At 39.2% G+C, this 25,261-nt stretch overlaps 1 protein-coding gene across 2 annotated transcripts in view; it reads left to right on the forward strand.

Moving 5' to 3' along the window:
* PELI2 (pellino E3 ubiquitin protein ligase family member 2) overlaps positions 1-25,261 on the forward strand; it is a 76,830-nt gene that overhangs the window by 4,515 nt on the left and 47,054 nt on the right. For both annotated transcript variants that reach the window (XM_061998595.1, XM_061998596.1), the window contains exon 2: positions 20,670-20,799. In XM_061998595.1, the coding sequence (XP_061854579.1) occupies positions 20,670-20,799 (130 nt within the window). The remainder of the gene's footprint in view (positions 1-20,669; positions 20,800-25,261) is intronic.

Consider the following 25,261-nt stretch of genomic DNA (forward strand, 5'->3'; position numbering starts at 1 on the left):
ATTTGGTATCTCTACCTGCCCTTGGTAGCTGCTTCCTTCTGTAATGGACTGAAGGCAGAAGGAGGGTCATCCTCACCATGGCGTTAAATTGAGGACATAAGTTCCACTTATGTGGACAGATTTACTGTTTGATATCAAACTGAAGCTTTGTTTAATAATTCTGTAATTTTCTGCACTATACGGTGTTAGATATATTGGTGAAATCACTTGGATGACTGGAGTTCTGCTTTTGAGCCTTATTTTAAAATGTACTCTAGGGTTCATTTAGAGGAACATCTATAGCAAATAATGGTAGCCACCCATTAAATATGTTCAAGGTCATGGTTGTCTTTGAGAATCATTTGCTTCAACAGCCATGGCTAGAAGCTGCTGTTCTGGAGAAACTGATTTATTTTTTTTATATTGACAGTGGCTTCTTGGAGACCTTTATATCTTGTGCTTAGTTTATGATGGATCTTGTGTGCTGCATATTGAGAATGTGATCAGTGCCAGTTCAGAGCTTGCAAGTAGATTAATCAAACATACCAGAAGTATTGTGTCTGAATAAAATGTTAACTGCAATGTAGGAAAAAAAATAGTAGAAAGGGCTATATTTAAGGGTTTCTCAGTGAAAGCTTGTGCATGGCTGCATAGGGCAAAGGTTTTTGCTTCATTTAAGCCAAGAATGAAAACATACCCAAATTGGTTTGCCACAACTCCCCTATTCCTTGGAGTACTTTTGACTTTCTTGGAGTGCAAATTTGTATCCAGCTGTAGGCTTTATACACAGCATCTCAATATCAATTTAAAATCAGAGAGCAGAAACTTCAAACTGTAGAAGCTAAAATCTATATTTGTTGAAGCAAATCAAAGCATCAAACAGCTGCGTGTTTAATGCTTGTTATAAAAAGGAAACAGTACTTTCTAGAAGTTAAACGGTAATCCCTTTGGCATGTACAGGCTGTAGGTCACACACGTAGAAGTGCAAGGCTTATTTTTTTTTTCCTTAAAATATGGGAAACAGACTGTTTACTCTGAGTAAACAAATCTGAGAAATGCAAGACTTTGTTGCCTTTGACAGATGCGCCTGCCTTGTAGACCCAAAGGGCTTGCTCTTTTTCTGTCTTGGCACAATCAGGGATGCATAGTTTTCCATTTTCAGTTGAAATTTATAAATGAGGAGATACTGTGAAAGTCCACTCAACTCCACTTAAAAATATGCATCCAAAACTAGAAACTGCTTTCTGGACTTTGAGTTTCTTGTTGCTGAAAGCAGCTTCTTGCCTAAGATATTTCATGCTCCATCTTAACAGCAAACTGTTTTTTTTCAACTCTGGTTATCAGGTTACTTGAGAAGACTTTTTTTTTTAAGAAGCCCCAAACTTTTTATTTTACAGATCAAACTAAATGATGGCTGTTACATACTAATTGATTATGGAGTTAATGTTGCTCTCTAACTTACTTAGTCCTTGTTCCCCAGTAGTGACAGCACACAATAGCTTGATACTTGGAGAAGACGAAACCTTCTTTATCTGTACTCTAAGCTGTGTGAGCATAATATAGCACTGAGGCTGAGCCAACATGCCTTGCTGAAGGTAGGGTTTTAGTAGTTTGAAGTGTCAGCAGAGAAGTTTTACAACTGTTTGCAAAATACTGTAGACATGCCTGTAGGCAACAGCTGTTTAGGTAGGCTGAGCCAGCCATTGTCTTGCATGGTTTGTCTTGATATTGTCTGCACATGCTTTGATTCTGAGTTTGTCTTGAGTATCCATGATGAGTATGGGTATGAAACCTTCCAAAGGACACTCCTAGCATGTTGCACTGTTGCAGTCTTACTACATGTTTAGTAGAAGTGCTTCTCGTGATGTCATCTAGAGCTGTGGTTTTGGTCATTCTATGCTGTCATGTGTGTGGCATGTTTGTCCTGTGGTCAGCAAGCCAAGTGGAGTAGAGGAGGATTCGATCTGAGCTCCCAACTTGAAGCAGAAACTCTGATTGGTTTCCAGGTGCACTTTGTGCTGTCAAATACTGTTCTGTTTGTATTTTTTGATACCCTAAATCTCCTTTGTGTTGGGGATGCTTTTCTTTTCATCTACAAATATCCTCAGTATTTATTTTCACTTTATCCCAAGGTGAAAAGCTTGCATGTGACTTGTCACAAGCTTAAACCTTGAGGGACAGGAATAGGGACACTGGCATAGAGAGAATGCCTGCTTCCAGAGACTTGTAAGGCAAAGCTTCTCATTTTGTTTGTTTTATAAATATATCACTAAATGGTGAAGTTCAGAATTATATCCCTTTCTTACCTTTGCTTCATGTTTTTAAGATGTCTACTGGTATAACTTTATGCAGGTTAGTACTGGGTTTTCAGATACAGTCATTCATGTGCTCTGGGGGACCACTTTGTATCTTCTCTGGGAAATGGTAAGTAACATCTGGGATTAGACTGTTCGATCCTATTAATTGGTGGCCTAGAGTAGGTGTCATATTAAGCAAATAGCAGCAGTCAAGAGCAGCAGGAGCTTCCAAAGCAGCACGTGAGTGTGCTTTGAGGACAGGGAGTAGCTGGACCAGTGTTGTCCCAGCTCTTCAGCTGTAGGTACACCCTTGTGGGTTGTCCCCGGGTGACCTATGATGACTTGTACATCTCACCTTGCAATGTGACCTCCTATGCAAGTCCTCTCATGCTGTGTCTCTGTGTAATGTTGATGACATATATATAATGGGTACACTTCTGTCTCTGGGGGTTAAAACCAAAGACTGGGGTAGCAGATGGGAAGCTGTTTGTGGGGGTTTTCCTAACATCCATCAGGCATTGTGGTGCTGGAATATGAGCAGTAAGAGTAATCTGTCTGTGAGGTTTGACTGACTCTACAAAAGAAACATCTTTCTGCTGTCCTTCCCACAAACATTTATTGGCTAGAGTTAATAGAGCTTAAGATAGGAGAAGACCATCTGTAGGAAATCTTTGCACAGAGCAGCTTCACTGGTTGGAATAGAAACATTCAGTCTTTGAAAACTTGTTACTGAGGGGCTATGTGACAGGAAGGCACAGAGTTTTGATGACTGGGTTATGAATGATGACTGAACAAGGTGACAGTGGACTTGCATTATCTAGATGTAGCTTTTACTTGTTCTGATTAGTCTAACTTTTGTTCCTAAAAATAGCAAGTATCAACTGTTTTCACATAGACATTTTGTTGAGTTCTTCCCAAGCTCAAGTGCTGCGAGGTCAGTCAGAAGAGTGCCTGCAGCTTCATAGTAGCAGTGGTTGTTAGCTCATGGTGAAGAAAGAAGAATTCATCTAAAAGCTTTCCTCTGTTGCACAACAGTAATGTCACATAGATGAAAGATACTATAAACAGATACAGACAACATCTATGATGCTGAAGAGATTTTTTTTATGTATTAAAGGCAAAGTGGTTTTGGGACGAGCTTAATTTGATGAGCCTTGATGTGAGGTGCCAATTCCTGAAGGATCTATTAGACATGCTCCTAAGCAATAGCAGTTTGTTTCCCTTGTAGGAAGGGAAAGTAAGCAAGCCCTGATTTGTGCTTCTGGAAGTGATTTACTTTAGGTGAGGGTTTTTTTTCCCTTATTCAACAAACCATCTTTAACACTGGATGTAGACACACTGACCTTGCTGTAAATAAAACTAACATGCTTCAAGGAGGATGAACTGCATGTGAGACTGTTCCTAATCTAATGTAGCAGAAGGCTTCCTATGCTAGGGAATGGTATGAAGGGCACACGTACCCTTATGAAGTGTTTGACAATAAAGACATAATGTTCATCTGTTGTTTTTATTGCTTGTGTTAACTATGATAAAGCTGCATTACTGTGTAGCAACCAATTGTATTAAAGAGATGAAAGCAGCCAGTTGCACAGTGAGACAAATACTAACTTGTCAGTTTATTACACTGCCTCCCCAGAGGAGTGGGGACAGACAAGAAAAGTTAGAGATAGCTGGCATGTAATAAGTTAAAAAGGAGAAGGCTAAGAAACATTATGGTCTTCTCCTTGAGGTAATGCAACATTGACTGGTCCCCATCGTTGCAGAATTCTCTCTTTTCCTCTTTACGTTTGACGAATTGAGGGCAAAGGGGAAGCGTTGGCATAGTTTTTCTCTTTGAAACACCTTTGGAACACAGTCTTTATAGTCAACTGTAGTGATGCATTTAGTAGGTTTTCAAATGACTCTTCACCCTCAAGTATGTGTGCTCTCTTGATTTAAGAATCCAGTAAGTTTGTAAGCTCTCACAAAACAATTTTGTTCTCCAAACTGGGTGGCTTTAGTAATGCCCAAACAGATAGGCTTCAAACTTACAAAATGTATCTTCTTAAGGCACGTCAATGTCATAGTTGAAGACAAAGTGTTACTGCCTGTGAAGACAATCAGTCACTGTATGAAAGTAAAGGAAACAAATTGAAACACAGAAAAGCTTAAATATTCTCTTGCGTATTACAAATAAACTGGAGACCAAATGTGCAAACTCTCTAGCAGGTGCCTTTAGGAAGAATGAAAGAACTGTTTAGTCTAGACACAGAAGTTAATGGGCTGAGAAGTTGATATAAGCACAGCTGTATTTCTTCATCTGCAACAGCATAACTTTATTTTGATGTCTGTTTAGGAATGGTGAAGTTGCAGCCTTTGAAACAGGAGTAGTAAGAGCTGTGTGGTTCCTGCTTCCCTGCACATCCAGTGACAGGGCTCGGTATCTAACAGATGACTGTTTTTTGTGCAATGTTGATAAACCAAAATGTCACTGTACTTCCAACTTGTCTTCCTCCTAGTCTATGCTTGACCTCAGAGAGCAAACAACTGTGGAACTCAACACGTGGATTCTAAAATTGTTCTGACGTTGGAGAGGAATCTTTAGCTAAGGTTCATTACCTTGTAGCTGTTCTAACCTTTCTGCTAACAGATGTGTAAGGCCAACTTTAATTACTTTCTGAATCCTAAAAATTAATGGAATAGTTTCCCAGTGCATCAGGGAATGAGTGTCAAACTCATGACTTTAGTGTGTGGCCTCCTGTTATAGGCTGTGTGCAGAAGTCCTCTTGTAGAACCAGGAGTGTGATGAGAGAGGTTACAGTGCCTTGCCGCAGGTCTGTACTCCCACAGTAGAACTGCAATGGAGACAGGATTTCTTTGTGAGAGTGTTCCCTAATCTGATCCTGCCAGAAGTTTTAATTAAATGAGCTGTCATTACCTTGTTTTTTGCCAAAAAACTACAAGCAAATTAGTCAAATGGAATAAATGAGGGCAGATCTATGAGGAGACGAGCCTCGTAGATCTGAGCAGCCAACTAACTTCTTCCATTGGAGCTAAATTTGGAGACGGCAATTTGGCAATAGCCAAACAGATCAGTCTTGTGTGGTTTTTCCCTTCTCTTTTGTTATTAGGGGATCTTCACTGGACTAATGAGAAATCTGAAACAGAGATGCCTTTAAATACCACTAGCAAGCCAACTGCCCAGAGGATGGTACTGGCATCGGGGATATGCCTCTGGGCAATGTCTGTGGAACCTGCAATGCTTTGGTCTCACTGACTGCTGAGATTTTTTTTCTTGGGTAGGATGTCTTACTAAAGGTATCGGGATAGAGACTGCTAGTTCTCATTGTTTTTTAGGGATGTGCACTGCATTCCCCCCCGCCCCTGATTCCAAAATAACCCTTTGTGGTAGTGAATTCCCTCACTTGTTCAAAGACTTTGACAGAGCTTTCCCAAAAGCTTTACATTTATTCCTCCCTTTGATTTTGAGAGACATAAGCTATATTTTCAGTATTTTCACAGTCTGCTTGCTGTCAGAGCAAAAGATCCTTAATGTTTGACTTTTGTGCCTCACTTTCAAAGTTTGAGCCCAAAACAGTGTTGTTACATTGCTGGCTCAGACCTGCCTTATCTCTGGTTGCACAGTCGTACTTCCAGCTGCAATACTCAAGTGCTATATATCTACTTTTATTGCAAGCTTAAGAGTTTCCAGCATGCAGAGGCTGGTATAATATAGCAAATACCTTTCCATGTAAGGGTGCAGGAAGACTACAAAATACAGTTCCCTCTATAAGCAAAGCTAAGGTTTAAATGATTAGCAGGGTCTAAGTCAAGCTCTGTGTACCATCCTACCATATTATGTGCAATGTGATTTTGAATTTGATTCAGGAATTGGCCTCTGATCCTATATTGCCAGTTTGTACCTTAAACTACTTGGGGTAGATGGGTTAAGGCTTTACCTACTGGAAATCTCTCACCATAGAGAGAACAATTGTAAATGAATCCTTTGTTAAAGGGTAAGCAGATCTTTCTGTGGCAAAAATGATTTGCTCTTTCTCTTCTGGGCATTTTGTAAGCTGGTGCAGGCAGGAAGGAAGGAACTGTATTTGGGGTTGGCTACATTCCAGTTAGACTCTATTGAGATCCAAGCCAGAAAGAGTATGGGCTGATCTGTAAGTTTTGGGCAGAGGTGGCAGTTGAGAAAAAACAGCTGTCTTAGTTTTGTCAGCTGATGATATTTGTTATGAATATGTCAGGTGATAAAAGTTTGATGCTTTGTGCTATGTAAGTTAGAGAGATGCATCAAAGATCAATTTGTCATGTGTAAGTCAAGAGACTAAAAACACTTAGGTTAAACTGTGAGAAATATTGGTGGAGAAGCATGTATGATGTTCTTTAATATCCTGAAAATAAGTGTATTCATTTGTAAAAACTCATTCATTAAAACCAGATGTGCCAAGTGATGGTCTCTCCCCACCAGTCACCATTCTTATTTGTGCATGAAGTGCAGAAAGCCTATTGAAGTGATTTTTAAGCAGCTTTTTGTTTACTTAAATGAAGGTAACTTCCCACTTAGATCCATTACTAAGTCTAAAGAATGGTCTGGTTAGGGATAATCTAAAGTTTTCATTTTCTGCCTTTTTTCCACTGCTGAGTTTTACAGTGTTGTTGCCCCTTTTTGGAGAAGAGCGTTTTATTTGATGTACAGACCTATGCAGAGTATGACAGCTGTTGTCAGAATTAAAAAGAAAAAGTGGTATAGCAAGCAGAATTTGACAGGACCTTTTGGCTTCCTCTTATTTGTTATTTGTTTCATCTTTCTTTGCTTTGGAATAACAGAAGTTGAGATAATGACTGTTCAGATGTGCAGCTTGCCTTGGCATAAATTAAGCCTAGTTAAAAATCTAGATAAATTCTAAACAGGTGCCTCGTTCAAACTGGTTGTTGTAACTGCTGGTAGCCTCTAGAACTGCTTGTATTTAGGTGGTGTGGGATAAACTGTTCTAAGGATCTGATGCCTCTTAGAGACTGTAAAGGGCAGACATTGGGTAGGGACAGAAGAAGGGAGTCAGCTGTGGGGTGATGACCCAAAAGGATGAAGTCAGAGGTCTGAGGTTAATTGCTCCTGGTCATCTAGGCAGCCTTTTTGTGGGAGGACACTGCATGCTCAACTCTGCTGACACTCTTAGCTCTATTCCAGTCATTTTCCATCTGCCTCTGATAAATGCACAATGATTTACTGAAAGATATAGTGACAGGTGAGGTTGTGCTCTGTAACTAGAAGTGAAGTATGTCATTGAGATAATTTTATTCCAGAGCCTCCCAATGCTGTTTGAGCTCTACTGAGGAAAGTCTGAGAGATGAATGAGCCCCTTCCTTACCCCTGCCTTATTAGAGACCGGAGATCCATGTGACTGTTTCTCACCTCTGAAGAAAAGCTTTAGTTGGAGCCGTCACCTTTGTAGACAAAGAAGGAATCCAACTGCAGGACATGTAACCACAGGAAATAATGCTTTGCTGGTTCTCTGGCTTATGAAGCTCCTTGGTTTTTTTGAGTACTAGAAAAGCTTTAAGTAGCTGTGCTTAATGAAGAATGCAGCAAAGAACATAGATCTTGTGGTATTATGTACTTGTGCTTTGGGTCAGTTCATCTCTGCTTTTTCAGTGAAAAAAGATGTCTTTGAAGAGTATCTCTGAGCGTCTGTTTTCTTGGAAAACCAGATTTTTGGAGGCATTTTAAACACAACCTAGAAATTTTGTTTGGGAATTGCAAATGCAGTCCCATGTAGTTTAGCAGCCTCATACTTTTGCCTGTCATGTATGAGCTCAGTTCAGAAGTAGGACTAGTGTTCTGTGTTGCTGAATGTGAAATTTTCTGAATGTGAAAAATCTCCCTTTGCAAGTGATTGTAAAATAGCCTGGTTTAGGATTTTTGTCTTTGGCCTAAACTCTGACAGGAGAAGTATGTTCAGGATTTGTCCAGTTGTGAATGCCTCACTGGTGGACTTCAGGCTTGTCCTGTTATGACCAGTTCCAAAAGATTTACTTTTGAGTTTTACAAGACAAAGATATTGAAACATTCTGAGATGTGGGTATTTCTGTACATCATTCTTCTCTTCTGCCTCTCAAGGTTGTAGAGCGATGGCATGTCTTGCTTGAGAAATTTCTACATAATAGAAGCAAATGCTATACCTCTTCCTTTTGCTTTGGTTAGGGCAATACAAGGAAAGTAAAACAACTGTCATCTTGCGCATATTATGCTCAAATAGTGACAGTGTAGAAAAGGAATGTGCTCTTTATTTTCTAAAATGTATCTGTAGTGTCTTTATCTGATTGGGAGGAAGAGGTTAAGGATACGGGTGTCTGTAAAACCCTCTCATAAAAAGAAGATAGATTATGCCTGTACTTTCATATGCTTGTGCACTGGCAGGGGAGTGGGTTGCAGAATTACTTAGCATTGTTTTACTCTCCTAATCAGTTGAAAACAGCATATCCTGGCCAAGGTGCCCTTATGGAGAGTAGTGTGAGGTGTAAGAACTTGAGGGCAAAAGATAATCTCTTGAGCCAGCCAGCTGTAATCGATTACTTGACTTCTGTTTCTCTGAAACGACTCTTTTCAGACACGCTTTACTGAGGAATCTACTTCCAGTTTCAGTCTTAGAATCTTTATTTTTATAGCCCAATTTCCATTTGGCTTGCAAATGCTACTTCTAAGTCCTGTAATGTTGTTTGGAATTCTAGCCTGTACTATGGGAAGCATTGCTTTAAACAGATTCTCTGATTTCCTGGTCTGGTTTGCCCCATAGGGCATCCTTGCCTTTAAAATCAAAGCAGTGTAGATAAAGAGAGGAAGATGTGGAGCGACTTGGTTTTTGAAAGCTGGTGAACAAAAACAGTAATAGTATGCTATCTGTGGGTTTTGGCTAAGAAGGAGCTACATATCTAGAGGAAAAAATTGAGGGAGAACTGTATGGCTTTAAGTTTGTTTTCTGTTCTACAAACCATTGTGCCACTTGTCTGCATTACTTAATGTCTGTTGGAATGTAGAAGTGCAAATTTTATACATCTTTAGTTTGTAGAGTGTGTAACCAGAAGTAGACAGGATGGATTATTACTGCAGACAAGCAAGGTGGAAATTTTGGTCCTCCAAGAAACTAGATGATCTCTAAAGGTCCCTTCCAACCCCTACCATTCTATGATTCTATGATTCATTGTGGCTTTAGGGTTTCAATAGTTACACCTCTGTGGAAACAAGTCTTGCACAATTGTCTTGGATGAAACCACATCTTGCTGCATGATTACAACAACATGCCTTCCCATTTGGAGGTGCGAGTAGTGCAAAAATCTCGTGTTCAAGCAGTTACTGCCAGAAGCTGCAGAATGAGATTTTTCTAGAGATCAGAATCTCTGAGCATTTATAGAAATGAAAAACTTCAGAAATACATCACTGGTGTGACTTCATTCTTAGTGAACCTTGACGCTTCATAATTCTTAAATATTTGTGATGGTCTTCTGAGACCTCTAAAAGGTCAATGTTTATTTGATGTAACATTTTGGGAAGTTCTCTTAAGGGAAGAAAAATCTCAAAATTCTCTGGGTAAGAGTGTAAAATGGAAACACCTTGCTGTCATAAAGCTATGTAGATCAGAATTAGCCTTGCTGATAAACAGTAAACATTTTAACAGCTTGCAAAATCTTTTCCTGGCTAGAGATGACTGATTAATTTTGTTATAGAGTGTGATAAAAGCAAACACCCAAGGTTGCTGTGAATTAGTAAGTTGTCAGAGTGCTTTAAGTCTGAAGAAGATATATCGAAGTTTAGTTCTCTGCATTGCTGCTCTGTTAATTTTGAGTTTATTAAGAATTTTTTTCAAAACTCCCACAGTTTCATCTGTGCTGCTCCTCTTGTGTTCTTCCGGTGTGCTGCTCTGCTAGGTTTCAGGTAGTTCTTGAAAACTGGGTAGGAAGGGTAATTTGAATGGTTTTTAGTGCACATAACACACTTGTTACCAAATATGTCCTTGCTAGCTGTTCTAGGTGTAGTGTTGTATCACTTCCTGGTGCTCCGCAGACTTCTAGAGCTGTGCAGTTCTTCCAAGCTTCTTCACGTTCTTCTTATGACTGGTTTTATTTCTACCACATAGAATGCCCATTCATGCCTTTGTTTTAATAATATTTGGAAAATAAGAATTAAAAGCCTCTGTGAAGAATTCACATGGAATGTTGTAAGCTAAATGTAACCACGGAACGATTCTAGCTTGGCACATTGGATCCAACTAAGTGGTAGTTCAGCAGCCCTCTAAAAAAAACTCTATCTACAAACGTTCAATTTCTGGATCTTGCTGGAAGCCAGAAGGCATAAAGGCAATTTTTTGTTTTTTTCTCTGTGTTTAGCTGCTCTAAATCTGCTTGGAGCAGGCTATGTGGTAGACTACCTTGCTTTTGCTTCTGTTGCTGCAGCAGTTGATAATGCAATGCCAGTGATGCTAAGCTGCTCTGTTCAGAGAGGCAGTAGTGCTGGTAAGTGCTACAAAGAAAGAAACCCAATTCTGTATTTTCTGTTTGAGGCAAACATCTGGGATTCTGTTAAGCATTTGGGATTGAACAGGGAGCTGTGCATTTTTAAGACTGTCTTTTGCCTGGGAAACTCAAAGCAGTGTTAAAGTTGATAGGGTTTGACACAACATGTTGCAGGTCAGGGTACAGTAGCTGAGTGCTTCACTTTCTATTCAGTTCACTGCCAGCGAGATCACCTATATTCACAAAATGGATGCAAATTTTATCTCTTCCTCTGTGCTAAATGATATTGGATCAAATCTAAAAAGATTCTTGTCATGCTTGAGTGTTTGAAAAAGCTGTAAGTAACAGACATCCTGGAACTTCTTGTCTATAGAATCACAAAAGTGATACTAAAACTGCTATGGGTAACTGAAGTTATAAGAAAGCTATCACTTTTTCTTGTTAAAATGTGAACCATCAAATAGTCCTTGATAGTGTTATGAGGAGAGCATTTGATTGCTTAGGATATTACCTGGTCTGTGCTTTTTTAAATGCCCCTAATGGTCCTTTGAATCAAATGTAACTTCTCAATAATGTTTAATGTTGTGGAGTTTTAGATGTAACGTGGCGTTACTCCTTCCTCAGACTAAAATTTGAATGGCTTGCTTTTACACCTTTGTGTATGAAGCACAAATAGATAGGTTGGGAGCATGTTTGTTACGTCAGGGCAGGTGTGTTTTGAGGTCTCTTGGCCCATTGCTTTGTACAAAGTTTTGACTTCTCTTACTTTTGAAACCTGCATCCTTTTTTATGGCCTGTTATTTAAGAGAAGATGGTAAATTGTTTCCAAACAAAAGTGTGTGGATCCTAAGTTTGTTGTTTTGGATAAAGAGTCTTCCTCTTTCACTTCTTTCTGTCTTGCATGAAAACAGAGCTGTGCATAGTAGTTTCTTTCGAAGTGGATTTTGAGTTTATCTGACTTGTTTTGGAAGCAGTGAAATCCAGATCTCACTTTCTATCGTATCTCTGCATTTAGTTTCAGAAAATGCCATATCAAACAATTTCAGTGGCATTTGGCTAGATGATAGGTAATTCTCAAGTGAATGGCACTTCCTGTATAGGATGAGAGGTTTAGGGTTGGAAAGAGGATTCTCTAAACATGGTGCTTTTCCCACCTCTGATGCTCTTTTAGCTGGAATAGAAGACGTGCTTTGAAATGAACTTGATGAGTTTATATCCTGTATTTTGCTGTGCACTAGCATTGTTGGTTTTATGCAGCAGTGAATGGTTTTAGTTGACAGCTTTGGAGATGGACTTAAATAAGCACTGCATAAAATTGCCTCCTTGTTAAATGAATGCTGGGGGGAGCAGTAAAATGTTGGAAATAAGGGTTGTTAAGGACATCATTGTATGAAAGAACAGATTCCCTTACCCTTTGCTTTCTAAAAGGAAACCCCTTGCATTCCAATGCTCTGCTGCCATATTACTTATATTGGAATTTGTATAATAGTATGTTGAATGTGGAGGTTTGGTGAGGGTGTTTTTCCTGCTAAAGGTGGCTGCTTATTTTCACTGCTAGTATCAAGATTATGGATGGCTTCTAAGAAATGTGTTGTAGCTGAGACTGCAATCATTCCATTCTCTGGATATAGTGCTTAACTGGGCCGCCTATAGGTTTTCAGCTATTACATTGTTTGAAACTGTCAGGTTATTTGAATGCTTTAACTGAAGCTTCTCCTAATGCTGTAGTATTCTGCATCAGCGTGTTCCTTTAGGCTCTAGTTCTAGAGTGTTAGCTTTTAATCAAACTCTTGGGCTGCTTATATAGTTGTCTTGCAGAAGCCTATGCATCAAACATTACTGCCTCTTGAAATACCTATTTCCACATGGTCATTAACACATACAGCTGAAGATCTTCGGTTTCTTTAATTAAGGTTGCAAGGGCAATTGGAAGCTTTTACAGAAACTTATGTCTTTGGAAAGTGGTGGCAAGGGTCTGCTGTCTTTGCTTTCACAAAAGCAGAAGTAAAATTATTTTCCAGATAAAATCATCTTGGGCAAGTAATAAGCTGCTTGCTAAGAACAGTTGGTCAAAGAGAGTTATATTATATGTTTCTGTAGTAAATTCCATCCGTCAGGAATATCGATTAGTTTACACATGTGTCAAAGCTATGCTCCTGACTGGATCTCCATAATCTTGTAACACAAATAGTTAGAGTAATAAAGCCTTCATTCCTGTGCCCCTCACTTTGAGACTGTTTGCTTTTGCTACTTCTGTATTTTCTTGTTTTCCCCTCATCAGGAATCAAAATAGTATTGAAATAGCAGAGAGGTTTGTGAATTTTGAAAGCAACTGGATGTGTAGTGTAAATAAAGATAATTAAAAGCAGTTCTTACATGATGGATTTATTTACAATCCAGTAGAATCCTTTAACTTTTTGTATAGATCGAAGTTAACATAGATGAGGTGTGTTTTCTTGAGTTTGCGTATATTATGTAAGCTAAACGTGCTTGAGGATGTCAACTGTATTTTCTGTAAATACTCTCCCTAAAACACACTAGACTTTTTTTATCTATTATTTTACTGTTGATGTAGTGGAGTAGTCCTGCTGACAGTGCAGGCAATATGTGGAGTGGAATAGTTCAAAAAGCAGCCAATGAATCAATGTGGACAGTAATGTACTAGATACTTTCATCTCTTGGTGGGAAGGGGATGGGAGGGGAATGAGAAGAGCCATAATAGCTAGAAATAGTTGGGATTTTTTTCCCCCATCCTCAGAAATAAGCTTTTTTCCAGTTCTGTCCAGAACAGCAAGGAAGAAGTAAGGTCACCCTGGAGAAGCCCAGCTACTTAACATGTGATTTCTTGTGCTGTTTTTTCAGTAGATAAGGTTCTACTTAACTTGTATACCTCATGAAAGAAGGCAGTAGATTCTGGCTTATCAGGCCTTTTGTAGGTGCTTCTGAAACATTTTTGGTTTTTTTCATGGTGTTGCATAACCATTTAGCCATGTGTTCAGTTAATGCAAGCTTCTGATTCTGATCATAAAGATAATGGCTGCATTTGAACATAAGTGCCATAAGTGTAGTACACAGCTTTCGGTCAAGCTGGCTGCTAGGTAATTGGGTGGAACTTTTGAAGGGTAGCACAACAAACAGCCTTCTCCTGAAAAAATTGCCTAATAACTCGAGGGGTATCAGGATAGTTTGCATTTTGCAGAGCTACTGAAAGGTCTTTGAAGCCTCTAGCACCATACAGGGAGCAGTAAATAAGACAGGCAGTGTGAAATTTGGTGCTGGGGAAGAGAAGTCATTTGGTGAGCACAAAGGATTGACTGCTATGCCAGTGAGTGTTCCAGAAGTACTGGAGAGGGGAATACTTCCTGAAATGTTTTGTGAGAGTGAAATGACTTCACATATGTACATTGTAAGGCTGCTTATTTGTAGAAAAACCTCAAAACCAAAAAGCCCAACTAAAAAGAACAAAACCAAAGTCCTCAAATATCAAAAAAACCTCCTGAAACAAAAATCTAGAACCCCACAACTAAAAACACAAAAAACCCCACAAAACCTGATTATAGCCACAATTAACTGTTCCAACATACCATTCTCAGGGATAATCAAGTTTCCAGATGCAAAAACATTGCTTTTAACTGGGGAAAGCGATGAGATTATTTGGGACTTTGGAACTTGCTGGTTTGGATTTTCTTGCTCAGCAGGAAGACTGCTTTATTAAGTTGTACTACTGGTAGTGGTTAGGAAGCGTTTGTGCTTATCGAGGTGCCTTAGCCAGCAATGTCTGAGGTGGGACTTTCATGACTCTTCCATTCAGGACTTCCTCCAAGGTTGCACAAACCAAAGTTCTTGGTTCGGTGTCTCTTGTCTGTCCAGGCTTCTTGTCCTGCTTGTTGAGTGCTGGGAAGTGATGACAGCAAGGACAATGGTATCCTCTTTACAACCTCCAAGAAACTTCAACATTAAAGGTTTTTCTAATAATCTGTAGTTGTCATCTGTGAAACATTACACTGTTCAAGAAGCAGTCTTGCATTTGCTGCCAAAACTTCACTACAGGAGCAGGCTGACAACAATACCTCTGGTGGTGGAGGCTGCTTCTGAGGCAGGAATCGATGCATGTGATAATCAGCTGGAGACATGCTTAGACTGAAATTCATGTAGAATTAATATCTGCAATACTGATATACAGTCCTAGAGAACAGAGTTCAAAAGGAGGAAATAAACCAGTACTATCCTGTTGGTGCAGAAGTGCTACTTATCTTTGCTTTTCTGATCTGGCAGTGCTTCCCAATGAGATTAAGTTTCAGAACAACTTCACTGTTTTATTTCGCTGAAATTCTCAGATATTTGGCAGACAGTAACTACTTTCTTTGTGAAGGCCTGATACAAAAAATCCCACCATATCTGGAATAATATTCTTTTTTTTAAAAAAGGAAAATCCAAACATGTTCAAGTAATTTTGCTGATATACTACATCATTTTCCCTAGATACAAAATGAATTGTTCAGTATGATACAAGGGGAGTGGTGTAAAGAATATGAAGTACTGACAGTGATATTAAGTGATTAAGGAGAAACAAGTTCATTTATTGTCAATGTTGCATATGTTGGTGCTTTCTGTTTGCATTTTGATCTAAACTAGCATGTGACTTTTTTCCTTTTAATCTGTGTTAAAGGGAGAAAATGTTGGATGCCTCAGCAGAAGAGGGTTTTCCTGTTAGTCAGGACTTGAGCGTAGACAGTTGTGAAAAGCTGTAGGGCTGAAAATTTTGAAGGCAAATGATGGACCTGAAGACTTGCATGTTGTAGATGTCGTGATAACTGTAGAATTGCAATACTTCAAGAGGAATTTCTCCTGCCCTCTGATATTTTTCCCCTGTTGCTTTTCAGCGAACTGGAGAGTGAGGAATTGATGTGGTTTAAAACTAAAGCATAAGTTTGGTTTTGTTTCCCTTTCATGTGAGCCAGGGAGAGAAGTGGCAGGAACAAACTAGCAAATGAATGGTGGGACTGCAGCTTTTGACAGCAGTGTTGGCCTATACTAGTTCAGTGGTGGCAAAAACACAGGGTAAGCACAAACTGAGTTTTTTGTAAGTGCAGAATATATACTACTGGGTGATAACAAACATGAAATCAGAATGTACTTAGAAGGAAAAAGTCACTCAAGTCTGACTTGATTTCAACAGCCTTATTGTTTAGTGCTGCAAAGATGTGCTTTCTCTCACTCATTAGAGCTGTGGTAACAACTGAACTGTAGCATCTCATCTGCTGATAGCTAAGTCTGTGAGGTGGGATGGTTTGCATCTGAAAATGATGAGATATGCTCAAGAACTGTTAGCAGTAAGTGAGGAAGGCAAAGTGAAATTGCCCCTTTTTGTCCAGGTTAAATATTATCTTGGAAAATTACAACTTGTTCAGTTTGTATAGGTATAGAGAAGTATTTAAGTTTTATGATAGTCTGTATCTTCATAACATTGTAAAAAAGAAAATAATCTACATGCAGCATCTTCTATGTCTGGTAGCTAGTAGATATTCCCTTTAATTTTGAGGATGACTTCTCTGAATTACTTGAGGTGCAGGTCAAGATTTTTAGATCTGTTGTCCTAAATAAGAGGTCTTGTTTACTCTTTGCTGTTGACTAAAGCCGATTCCCTTAGAGGCAAAACAATAAAATCTTGTGTAACAAGTCATCCCAGAAATAGTTCAAAACTTGTGGATGATCTACTTGACTACAAGGCTTTTAGAAAATTAGAACTTGCCACAGTGTTTGGACTGTGGGAAAGAGCGTGTGTGGTCTTGCTCTCCAGACAGCCATGAATCCATGCAGAGGAGAGGCTTTCGTTACATGTCCTAAGCATGAGAAAAACTTAATTGGACTTTGCATTTCATTGTATACCGAATTCCTCAACTTTTTTATGTAAATCTCTAGGAAACTGGCTTTGATAATTATGGTGCCCATACCCTATGCCAGCACCACTCCCTTATGTGCAAGGAGTATTGCTGTCAACAGAGATAGTTATCCTATGAGGTTTCATAATGCTGTTTGTCCTAGTATTGCTGTCACCTAAAAGTATTTGGAAAAGTATAAGGCTGCTTTTACCACATGTGTTGGTCTGATATTTTGGAATGTCTGGTGAATGTCAGAAGTGCATGTGGGCAGGATGATCTCACAAATGGTCTGAGACATTAATTTCATAGAATCATAGAATGGTAGGGGTTGGAAGGGACCTTTAGAGATCTAGTCCAACCCCCTTGCAGAAGCATGTTTGCCTAGATAAGGTCACATAGGAACATGTCCAGGTGGATCTTGAAGACCTCCAAGGAAGGAGCCTCCACAACCCCTCTGGACAGCCTGTGCCAGGGCTCCCTCACCCTCACAGTGAGATAGTTTTTTTTTTTCTTATGTTTAAGTGGAACTTTTTGTGTTCCAGCTTCATCCCATTACCCCTTGTCCTGTTACCATCTACTATATAAAAGAGGGATGTTCCAACCTCCTGACACCCACCCTTCAGATATTTATAAATGTTAATAAGATCACCCCTCAATCTCCTCTTCTCCAGACTAAACAGCCCCCGTTCTCCTAGTTTGTTTTATTAGTTGGAAACTACAGTTGTTTTAGGCTTTTTAGTGGGATGGAGAGTTAAAGCTGCAGGTAGTCTTTGGTAGTGCTGGCCCTCTTGTGAAGCAAAAGTTTGCTATGTTAATGTGCTGGTCTCTAAGGTGCATCAGGCTTCTTGAGTTATTGGAGGGGTGCAGGGAGAAGGGGAAAGAGGCTGATGCTTTTTGAGAGGGATTGTGAGAGGATTTGACAGAGCTTCTGTTTCATTTGTCAAGCTCCTGTTGGCTATGGGGGAAGCTCAGTCTCCTCATGCCAGTGCTTAGAAAAGCTGACCGCAAGGTGTGGGTAGCTATGCCTATATTCCTCCTCCTAAATGCTGAAACCCACTGTGTCCTGCAGGATGGCTCAGTTTAGAAAGGGAGGGACTTGCCAAGGAATAATATGGGTCTCCTGTCTCGAGAGCGAGTTTGGTTACACGCTTACCAGGCCAGAGATGCTGTGGGAGTGGGTGGGTGCTGCTCCTGTTGTGGTTGGTGAGATCCTGTGGCATTAATATCGATTCATTTGGTATGTAGGTTGTTTAGGTGGTGGTCAGGAAAGGTGTGGCCCAAGTACCATGTGGAGAGCTAGTTTGTGGTGAACAAGTTGAAGGTCCTGGCCTAGAAAAAACAAAGGTGCCTGCGAAAGGAGACAAGGTCTCTGACACTCACTTTTTCCTGCTTTAAAACGCATACAAACGCCTAGTAATTGCCCTGGCTCTTTTTGCCAATGTCAGATCAAAATAAAACTTTCATGTCTATAATTAAAGAATAAAAAGTAGTAAAACTACCTAATTTCTCCTGCCTTTTTGTGCAAATGAAATTTTAGAGGTTGGCACAAAGGAAATCTCATGAAAACTTGTCGGTGCTAATCAGGATGAATGAGTTAAAATCTCACTTCATTTTTATTTCCTTCCTATTTAAAGTTTCCAAAAGGCTTTTTAACCTCGAGTAGCTGGGTTTTTTTTATTTATTTATTTTAAAACATAATTAAATCCCACAGATCTGAAAGTATTCTTTCCCAGTTATAATTGTTTTGTGAACATGAGAAAGCCCAAACAAAATAACCCCACTAGCCTACTTCTAACTTTCTGTGCAATTACTTAAATTCGGTAGTGCTTAACAGTTTACACAAATACAGAAATTTTACTTGCAGAATATAAAATTGGTGATGGTACTACTTCTATATTTCTGAAGAAGTTGTTGCCTTCTCGAGTTTTGAGATAGAAGTAATTGTAGAAAGAATGTTGTCTTCAGGCAAGCTAAAACTTGCTGCAGAATCAAATCATTCTTGTTTTGAGGGATGGTATTTAGGTTGCCTGTGGATCATATTGATATATCTTTTTAGGAATTTCTCTCTTGTGACGAAGATCCACTGTGTTAACTGAGTGCTGTTCTTCTCTTGTGCAGGGGTTAATAAGAAATTTCCAGAGAAAAGTAGGCCTGACATGAAATAAGTGATTTACTCTGTTTTTCTGCGGTGTTGAGGAATCCCATAATAGTCCAGAAACATACAGTAGTCTTCCTTGTGAAAATGCAGGTGGGAGAACACATTCAGTTGCATCTCAGCTCTCAACCTATTATGTCTCTAGCATCATGTATTAAAAGTATGATAAAAAGTCTTGTTTTCTGCTTTAGACTACTTTAATTTGAGATTACTTCAGTCTTAAGTTCGTTCTTGTTTGTGCTCACAAACATTGAGCAGTCCTGCAGTTCAGACCACTGGTATTTAGACACCATGCATATGAAATTTTAAACTCCTTTCCTGTGTGACATCAGGTGATCCTGGACTAATGTAAGCAGTATACCTTCTGCAGGGCAGTGCTCCAGAGCCTTAGCAATGAGACAGTTTGCTTTCATCCACTACCTGTTTCTCACTTGTTTGCAAAAGTATACAAGGCTCTCCAAGTGCACTGTCTTGTTACACAAACTAGTTTGTACAGACTGGTCATCAGTTGTCATAGAACTACTCTTTTAGCTTGAGTGGCATTTGACTCAGCCTTCTACAGGGCTGCAGACATTTCAGTCCGCAGATAGTGTGGTGACTGTAGAGCTGAACTACTTCTAAGGATCTCTCTAAGCACTTAATGAGTTGTCCCAATGATTTTTATCCAGTAAGACAGATAATATTGCAAGTGGAATAACATCTGTAGTTCTTCAGACAAAAGTCTGATGGCTATGAGGATCAGGAAGAGAAGAGGCATCTATGCAGTAAAGCAAGAGATCTTCAAAGACCAGCAGAGTTAGTGTTTCAGGTGACAGTGCTGTGATGAGAAGCATCTCCCTGCCCTAAATATTTTGGGTGGCATGGTGGTGAATTCAGTGCTTATGCATTACAAGAAAGTTTCCAGTTGATCTCTTCCCTTGGGAAAGAGCTATATTCCTCTGAGGTTTAAGGCTTCTCTGAGTAATTAATCCATTGGGTCTGTGTCATAAGAGATGAAAGAGCTGTCCAAGGCTGCTCTGTTACACCTGATAAAGGAAGTCATTAGTGAGTCTTCAGACAGTCGTGTAAATTAAGAACACATGCATCCTCTTCATTTAATAATATATGAAGCCTTTAGAATTAGAGTTTTTTAAAAAGGGAAGGAAAAAAGCCCCAGCTATAAAGGCCTTCTACGTAGGTAGGGTAAAATTCCCTTTCACTTAGTTTTATTTGCCCCTACATTATTTTGTTTTTCCAAATCACCCCTGTTCTTCTTGTCTCCTTTATTCTTGCATGAGATGTGGAGAGGGAGATGGTAGAATAAAACCTCTTTTAGAACTCATCATATTTTGAAATAACAGAGAAGACTTAGGATTTTTTCTTTTAAATTCCATTAATTGTAGAGGTGAAGAAGTCTTTCTGAGGTTGAACAACTTGGTGTTTTGTTTCTACTTGATTACCATATTAAGAATGAATACAATTTCAACAATTGGTAGGTGAAGAATGTTTGAATGCTCATAGTTCTTCACTAAAGAATTGAAAATAACTTTTTCCCTGAGAGGGCTGTCAGCCCCTGTGCCAACCTGCCCAGGGAGGTGGGGGAATCCCCATCCCTGGAGCTATTGCAAAGCTTTGGAGCTGAGGTGCTGAGGGCCATGGGTTCGTGGTAGGTTTGGCAATGTGAGAGTAGGGCTTGGACTCCATGAGCTTTAAGGACTTTCCCAACCAGAATGATTCTATGAATCCAGGAAACAGAACTTATCATGGTTGTTACTACTTTGGATTTGACTATGTGCTTGATGACACCAGGATATTGTGACCAAGTTTCTGCTCTCCTTTTCTTTTGGTTAATGCCAAATTTCTTTTATTTATTTCTAGCTATAATGGATCCCTCCCTAATGGAGACAGAGGACGCAGGAAAAGCAGATTTGCCCTTTATAAGCGACCGAAGGCAAATGGAGTTAAGCCCAGCACTGTTCATGTGATTTCTACACCTCAAGCATCAAAGGTACGTGACACTGGGTCAAATCCTGGTTTTCTGGTCATCCTGAGTGGAGAACAAATCATATATTCATGGGGATTTACCTTTCTGCCATCTCATTCTGTGGTAGTCTAGATATATTTGATTTCAAGTCTGCAATGGATTTTCTTCCAGATTACAGCTTTAATTTTAATCCAGTTACCTGTTTAAAATAGTCTTTAACCTCAGATATGAGATAATCTGACCTTTCTGCCCATGTTCAGAAAGCTGACTTTGTCAGTGCTGATTGTTTTATCTGAGCTATAGAGTAGTCAGGGTGGAAATACAAACAATATTTTATTTCTTTTTCACTGGAGTGTAAGATTGGTATGTCTTTCCTCTTCAGAAAGATAACTGATGTGGTATAAAAAAAAAAAAAAAACAAACCAGTTCAAATCCCTCTGATCCTTTCATTTTTGTAGATAATAATGATATTGTATATGTTTTTACCTGAAGTTTAGGGTAAGTGAAGGAGGAGAAGCAGTAATGTATAGAACTGTCCAGGTTAGAGTTTTGGTGGTAGCTTTTTCAAGCTGCAAAAAGTCATGCCACCTCCTCTCGAAGTCTTTTTCCTACAGGCATGGTGACTAGTGTTTGGACCAAACTGGAGGAGGGTTACGTGGTGACACTCACAAAGTACGTGATTTGTAAGAGCTATAAATCACTCTTACTGAAATACGTATCAAGGAGGGAGAGAACCTACACTATTCTCAGATGTTATCTAACTTAGGCCAAGAGAAGAATATTGTTTAATACACAGTATAAGATTATGTTTTCTAATGTATACTATATACAGTATACACTTAAGATCTTGGAGCTTAATTTTTTAAAGATTGTGTAGAGCCTGCATAGTGCAGATAAATGTGTAGACTTTTGGATTAAAAGTGTCTGTAAATATGTTTAGTGTTAGATGCTTTCATTTCAAGAATACAGAGTTAAGTCTTCCTGATGAAATCAACCTTCAAAATAGACTTGTGGTGTATGTTGGTAAATTTAGTCTGTTGCTTAAAATTTAACAACTGGAAAAAAAATGTTTTCCATAGCTAATGGAAATATCCACATGTTCTCTCTGGGTAACCTTAAACATTTGGACTGCTGATACTATTTTGGCAGTTGAGTTGCAAAATATTTGAACACCTGGCAGACACTGCAATGTATCTGGTTAATGTACTTCTGCATTGTTATTGTAGTGCAGATAAAATGTGTGCTGTACAAATTAGTGCCCATACAAAGATAGCATTGGATCTGAGACATTAAAGCCCCTCCTTTGAGGATGTCAATTCAGGTAGATGTCAAGTTCAATGTATTCTTTTACATTTTCGCTGAACCTTTATAAAAGAGGGGGTTTGTGTACGTATACTATTGTCTGGGACAAGGCTGTGTGCCAAAACAATGATGCAGTGGATTTCAGTTAGTGCTCTTTTGAGGCATAGAAAGGGCACTGAAATTTCTAAGATACTTTCTTAGGCTTTTCTCTTTTACCAGGAATGGTTTCTGCATACAGCTTCGTCTGTGTTTCTGCAGTCATTTACAAATAGAGGGAAGGGTGAGCTGTGTTGTTCTTAAAAAATAATTTGCAATTTGACCTCAAAAATTTTGTTCAGCTCTGAGTCTTTCGGTCCAACTCTTTATTTAAGGAAGATGAAACAGTGGGAATATTTGCTGCACAGGGTCTTAACAAACTTTCTCCCTTTACGTGCTTCCTTCTAACTTTTTTAGATACTAGTATTCCACTTTGCTTGCTTGTCACAGTATAAACTGAATCTCTGAGTAGAAAGGAACATTATTTTTAGGGTACTGATGCTTTTTGGGCAGTAGATCTAGCAGAGGTGGGTAAAGCGCTGTGTGTCTCCATTTATTTTTGTCTCTGCTGTGGCATGAACGCTTGAATAAGGTGCATAGCTGGTTTTGTGCTAATTGCATTAATGCAGCAGCTTGAGAACTGTAGCTGTCGCCAATTTTAAGTTAGCATGTCAGCCTGAAAACTGTGATAGATTGTAAGAGGATGCTTGTTGTGTTCCATTGTCCCTGCTATGCAAGTGTCAAGGACAGCTGGAGTAGCAATGGTTTCAGTAGTAAATATAGCTCAGCTAATTGCACATGAATCAGTGCCTTTTGTTTTTATCACTGAAGTGCTTGTTTTTTGCCATTCTGCTTCTGGAGGTACTGCAGAAAATAGAGAATTGTTTGGCCTTCTGAAGGCATGTGGGTATATTTGGAGGTGGAAAGTGCTGCGTGGAGTAGTAAGTCTGAAGTTTTTCAGAGCAGTGTTAAAATATGCATATAACTCTTCAACATTATGCACATGATCTTAAAACCCATTTTATTAACTCTATGCCTAGGTACCATTCAGGAAATTTGCTAGAGTCCCTTGTTTTACAGAACTCAGTCTGTCTGTCTGTTTCAGATAGACTTTCCAGTGTTGTCGAAATTGATATTGCTGTAAGAAAGGAAGCTTAAAACTCTTAATGTGCTCTCTTGTCTGCATATCTGGGGCAGGGAGGGAGTGTGAGTCTTTTCATTAACTGTGTATGAACCTTACTTAAGACTTTAATAATCCTCTTTGCTAGCCTAGAGAGTTTGTTCCAAAGTCAAGTCAGAGGAGAGGCTGTTCCTTGTGTTGTCTTGGTTGTCATGATGAGGAGAGACTGTGAAAACCTTCCTCTGACTACCAAATTCTGAGGTGTAAATTTGCTACTGGTGACTCAGAATTGCTGATGTTTTTTTCAAGCTATTAGAGCTATTTAAAAAAAACCAAAAAGTGTAATGTTTGTTTGTCTTAACTGTCACTTTTGTGGGCAACAGTTGGTGCTGTAGAGGTCTAGGTCTACTAGTGTCCAAAGTGCTTACCAGATTTACTTGTGCAGAAATTTCCTGGTGAGTGCTGACCTTCACGTTTTCAGAGTAATCACCTGTGAATCATGGGATGCTAAGCTGGAGTTTACTTGTTTTTTTGAGAGGAGAGATAGTGGGAAGTTTTTAAGGGGTTTTTATATTTTAGGGGCGTTAGGATTTTTTCATCTTGGGGTAACAGAAAACAAAACCAGTTTAATATCTCTGTAGAATAACACTTGAGGACAGTTTTTCTTTCTTACAGATCTTAAGTAGATGATTAATATGCCCTGTCTACATAAGACTCTATTATTTCAGTTTCTGCTAAGCAAAAATGTTCATGTCCCTGTAAATGTGCAGTGTGTTGATTCAGTGGGCCATTAAGTTAACACTTGCCCTCTGTGAAAACACAGGTGGATCTTACACTCCTGTTTCCTCTTCCTCATAGCTATCACTAACTCCTTGCTGAATGATGTTAGTTGAAGGAGTTCTTTTTGTGGAACAGCAGGAGAGAATTCCCCTGGTTCTGTCTGAGTGGGAGTGCTGGCATTGATGAAGCAACTGAGGATGTTGAATGCTCAAGTCATGTAATCCCCCTTGGCTTTACGTATGCATGCATTGGGATTTCTTCATGAGTTTCTAGTGCTTTGGAATTACTTCCATGGGTATGAACTTTAGAAAAATGGAGGAGCTTCAAATGCATTTGTAGTTCCTTGAAGTATAGCATTAGGAAGCGTGAATGGCTGGTGTTAGCCCTCCAGGATTCCCCAAGATTACTCTAGAAACATGAGCAAACTCTATTTTAACAGCTCATATGATATTAGGGACCTTTCAAAGTGTGGAGTCTGTGGGCAAGAGACTATAACTAGCAAGCACTGCAAGTATTGCTTCCTAAAAAGTGAATGTTGTGCTTTGATACCAAAGTGGTTACATTCTTAATACCACCTCCGTAGAAGATTACAAATATTTTTTAAATTGCTACAAAGTACAAAACCCCCCACCTTTAATACTGTTTTATGATGATATGTCTTGGTATTTATTATGTCTGTCTGTCTTGGGATCAAAGTTTTCCTTTGGTAACCTCTGGTAGATGAAGACAACCTATTTTCTCCCCTGCGAAATTATGATTTCAAGCTGACTGGGGAAGATCTTTCTGACTTCAAGTCCAATTACCTGCCGAGTTGGCTTCTGCTTTGTGCTGTCACAGCAGCAGCTTGTATAGTCACTGGCTGAGTTCCTGCAGCTCAAATCAAGTTTCATGCTGCTACTGGAGAAGAACAAAATGCAGCCGTTTGAATAATTATTAGGTTGGGGAAGAGAGCTGCAATTTGTGCTTTGAGTGACGAGATAAAATGAAAGTATAGGATTCTTGTGATGAGTTATCTACTGTAGATATTGCATCTGCTTTGACGTACTTTGTGAATTTTGAGTAAAAAAAACAAACCAGAAATCCTTTTGGTGCTGACAGGTTTTTGATGTTCATTCTGGATGAGAGCAGTAGAGCTCAGCTGCTGTCAGGAGGATACTGTGTCTGTCAGTTGCTTCTCTCTTTCCTATTGGGCTTATTTATGGCATAATCAGTTCACGGAGCACTAATTTGTTCTGAAGTAACTTAATC

The sequence above is a fragment of the Colius striatus genome, chromosome 6, assembly GCF_028858725.1.
Source record: "Colius striatus isolate bColStr4 chromosome 6, bColStr4.1.hap1, whole genome shotgun sequence".
NCBI lineage: Eukaryota > Metazoa > Chordata > Aves > Coliiformes > Coliidae > Colius > Colius striatus.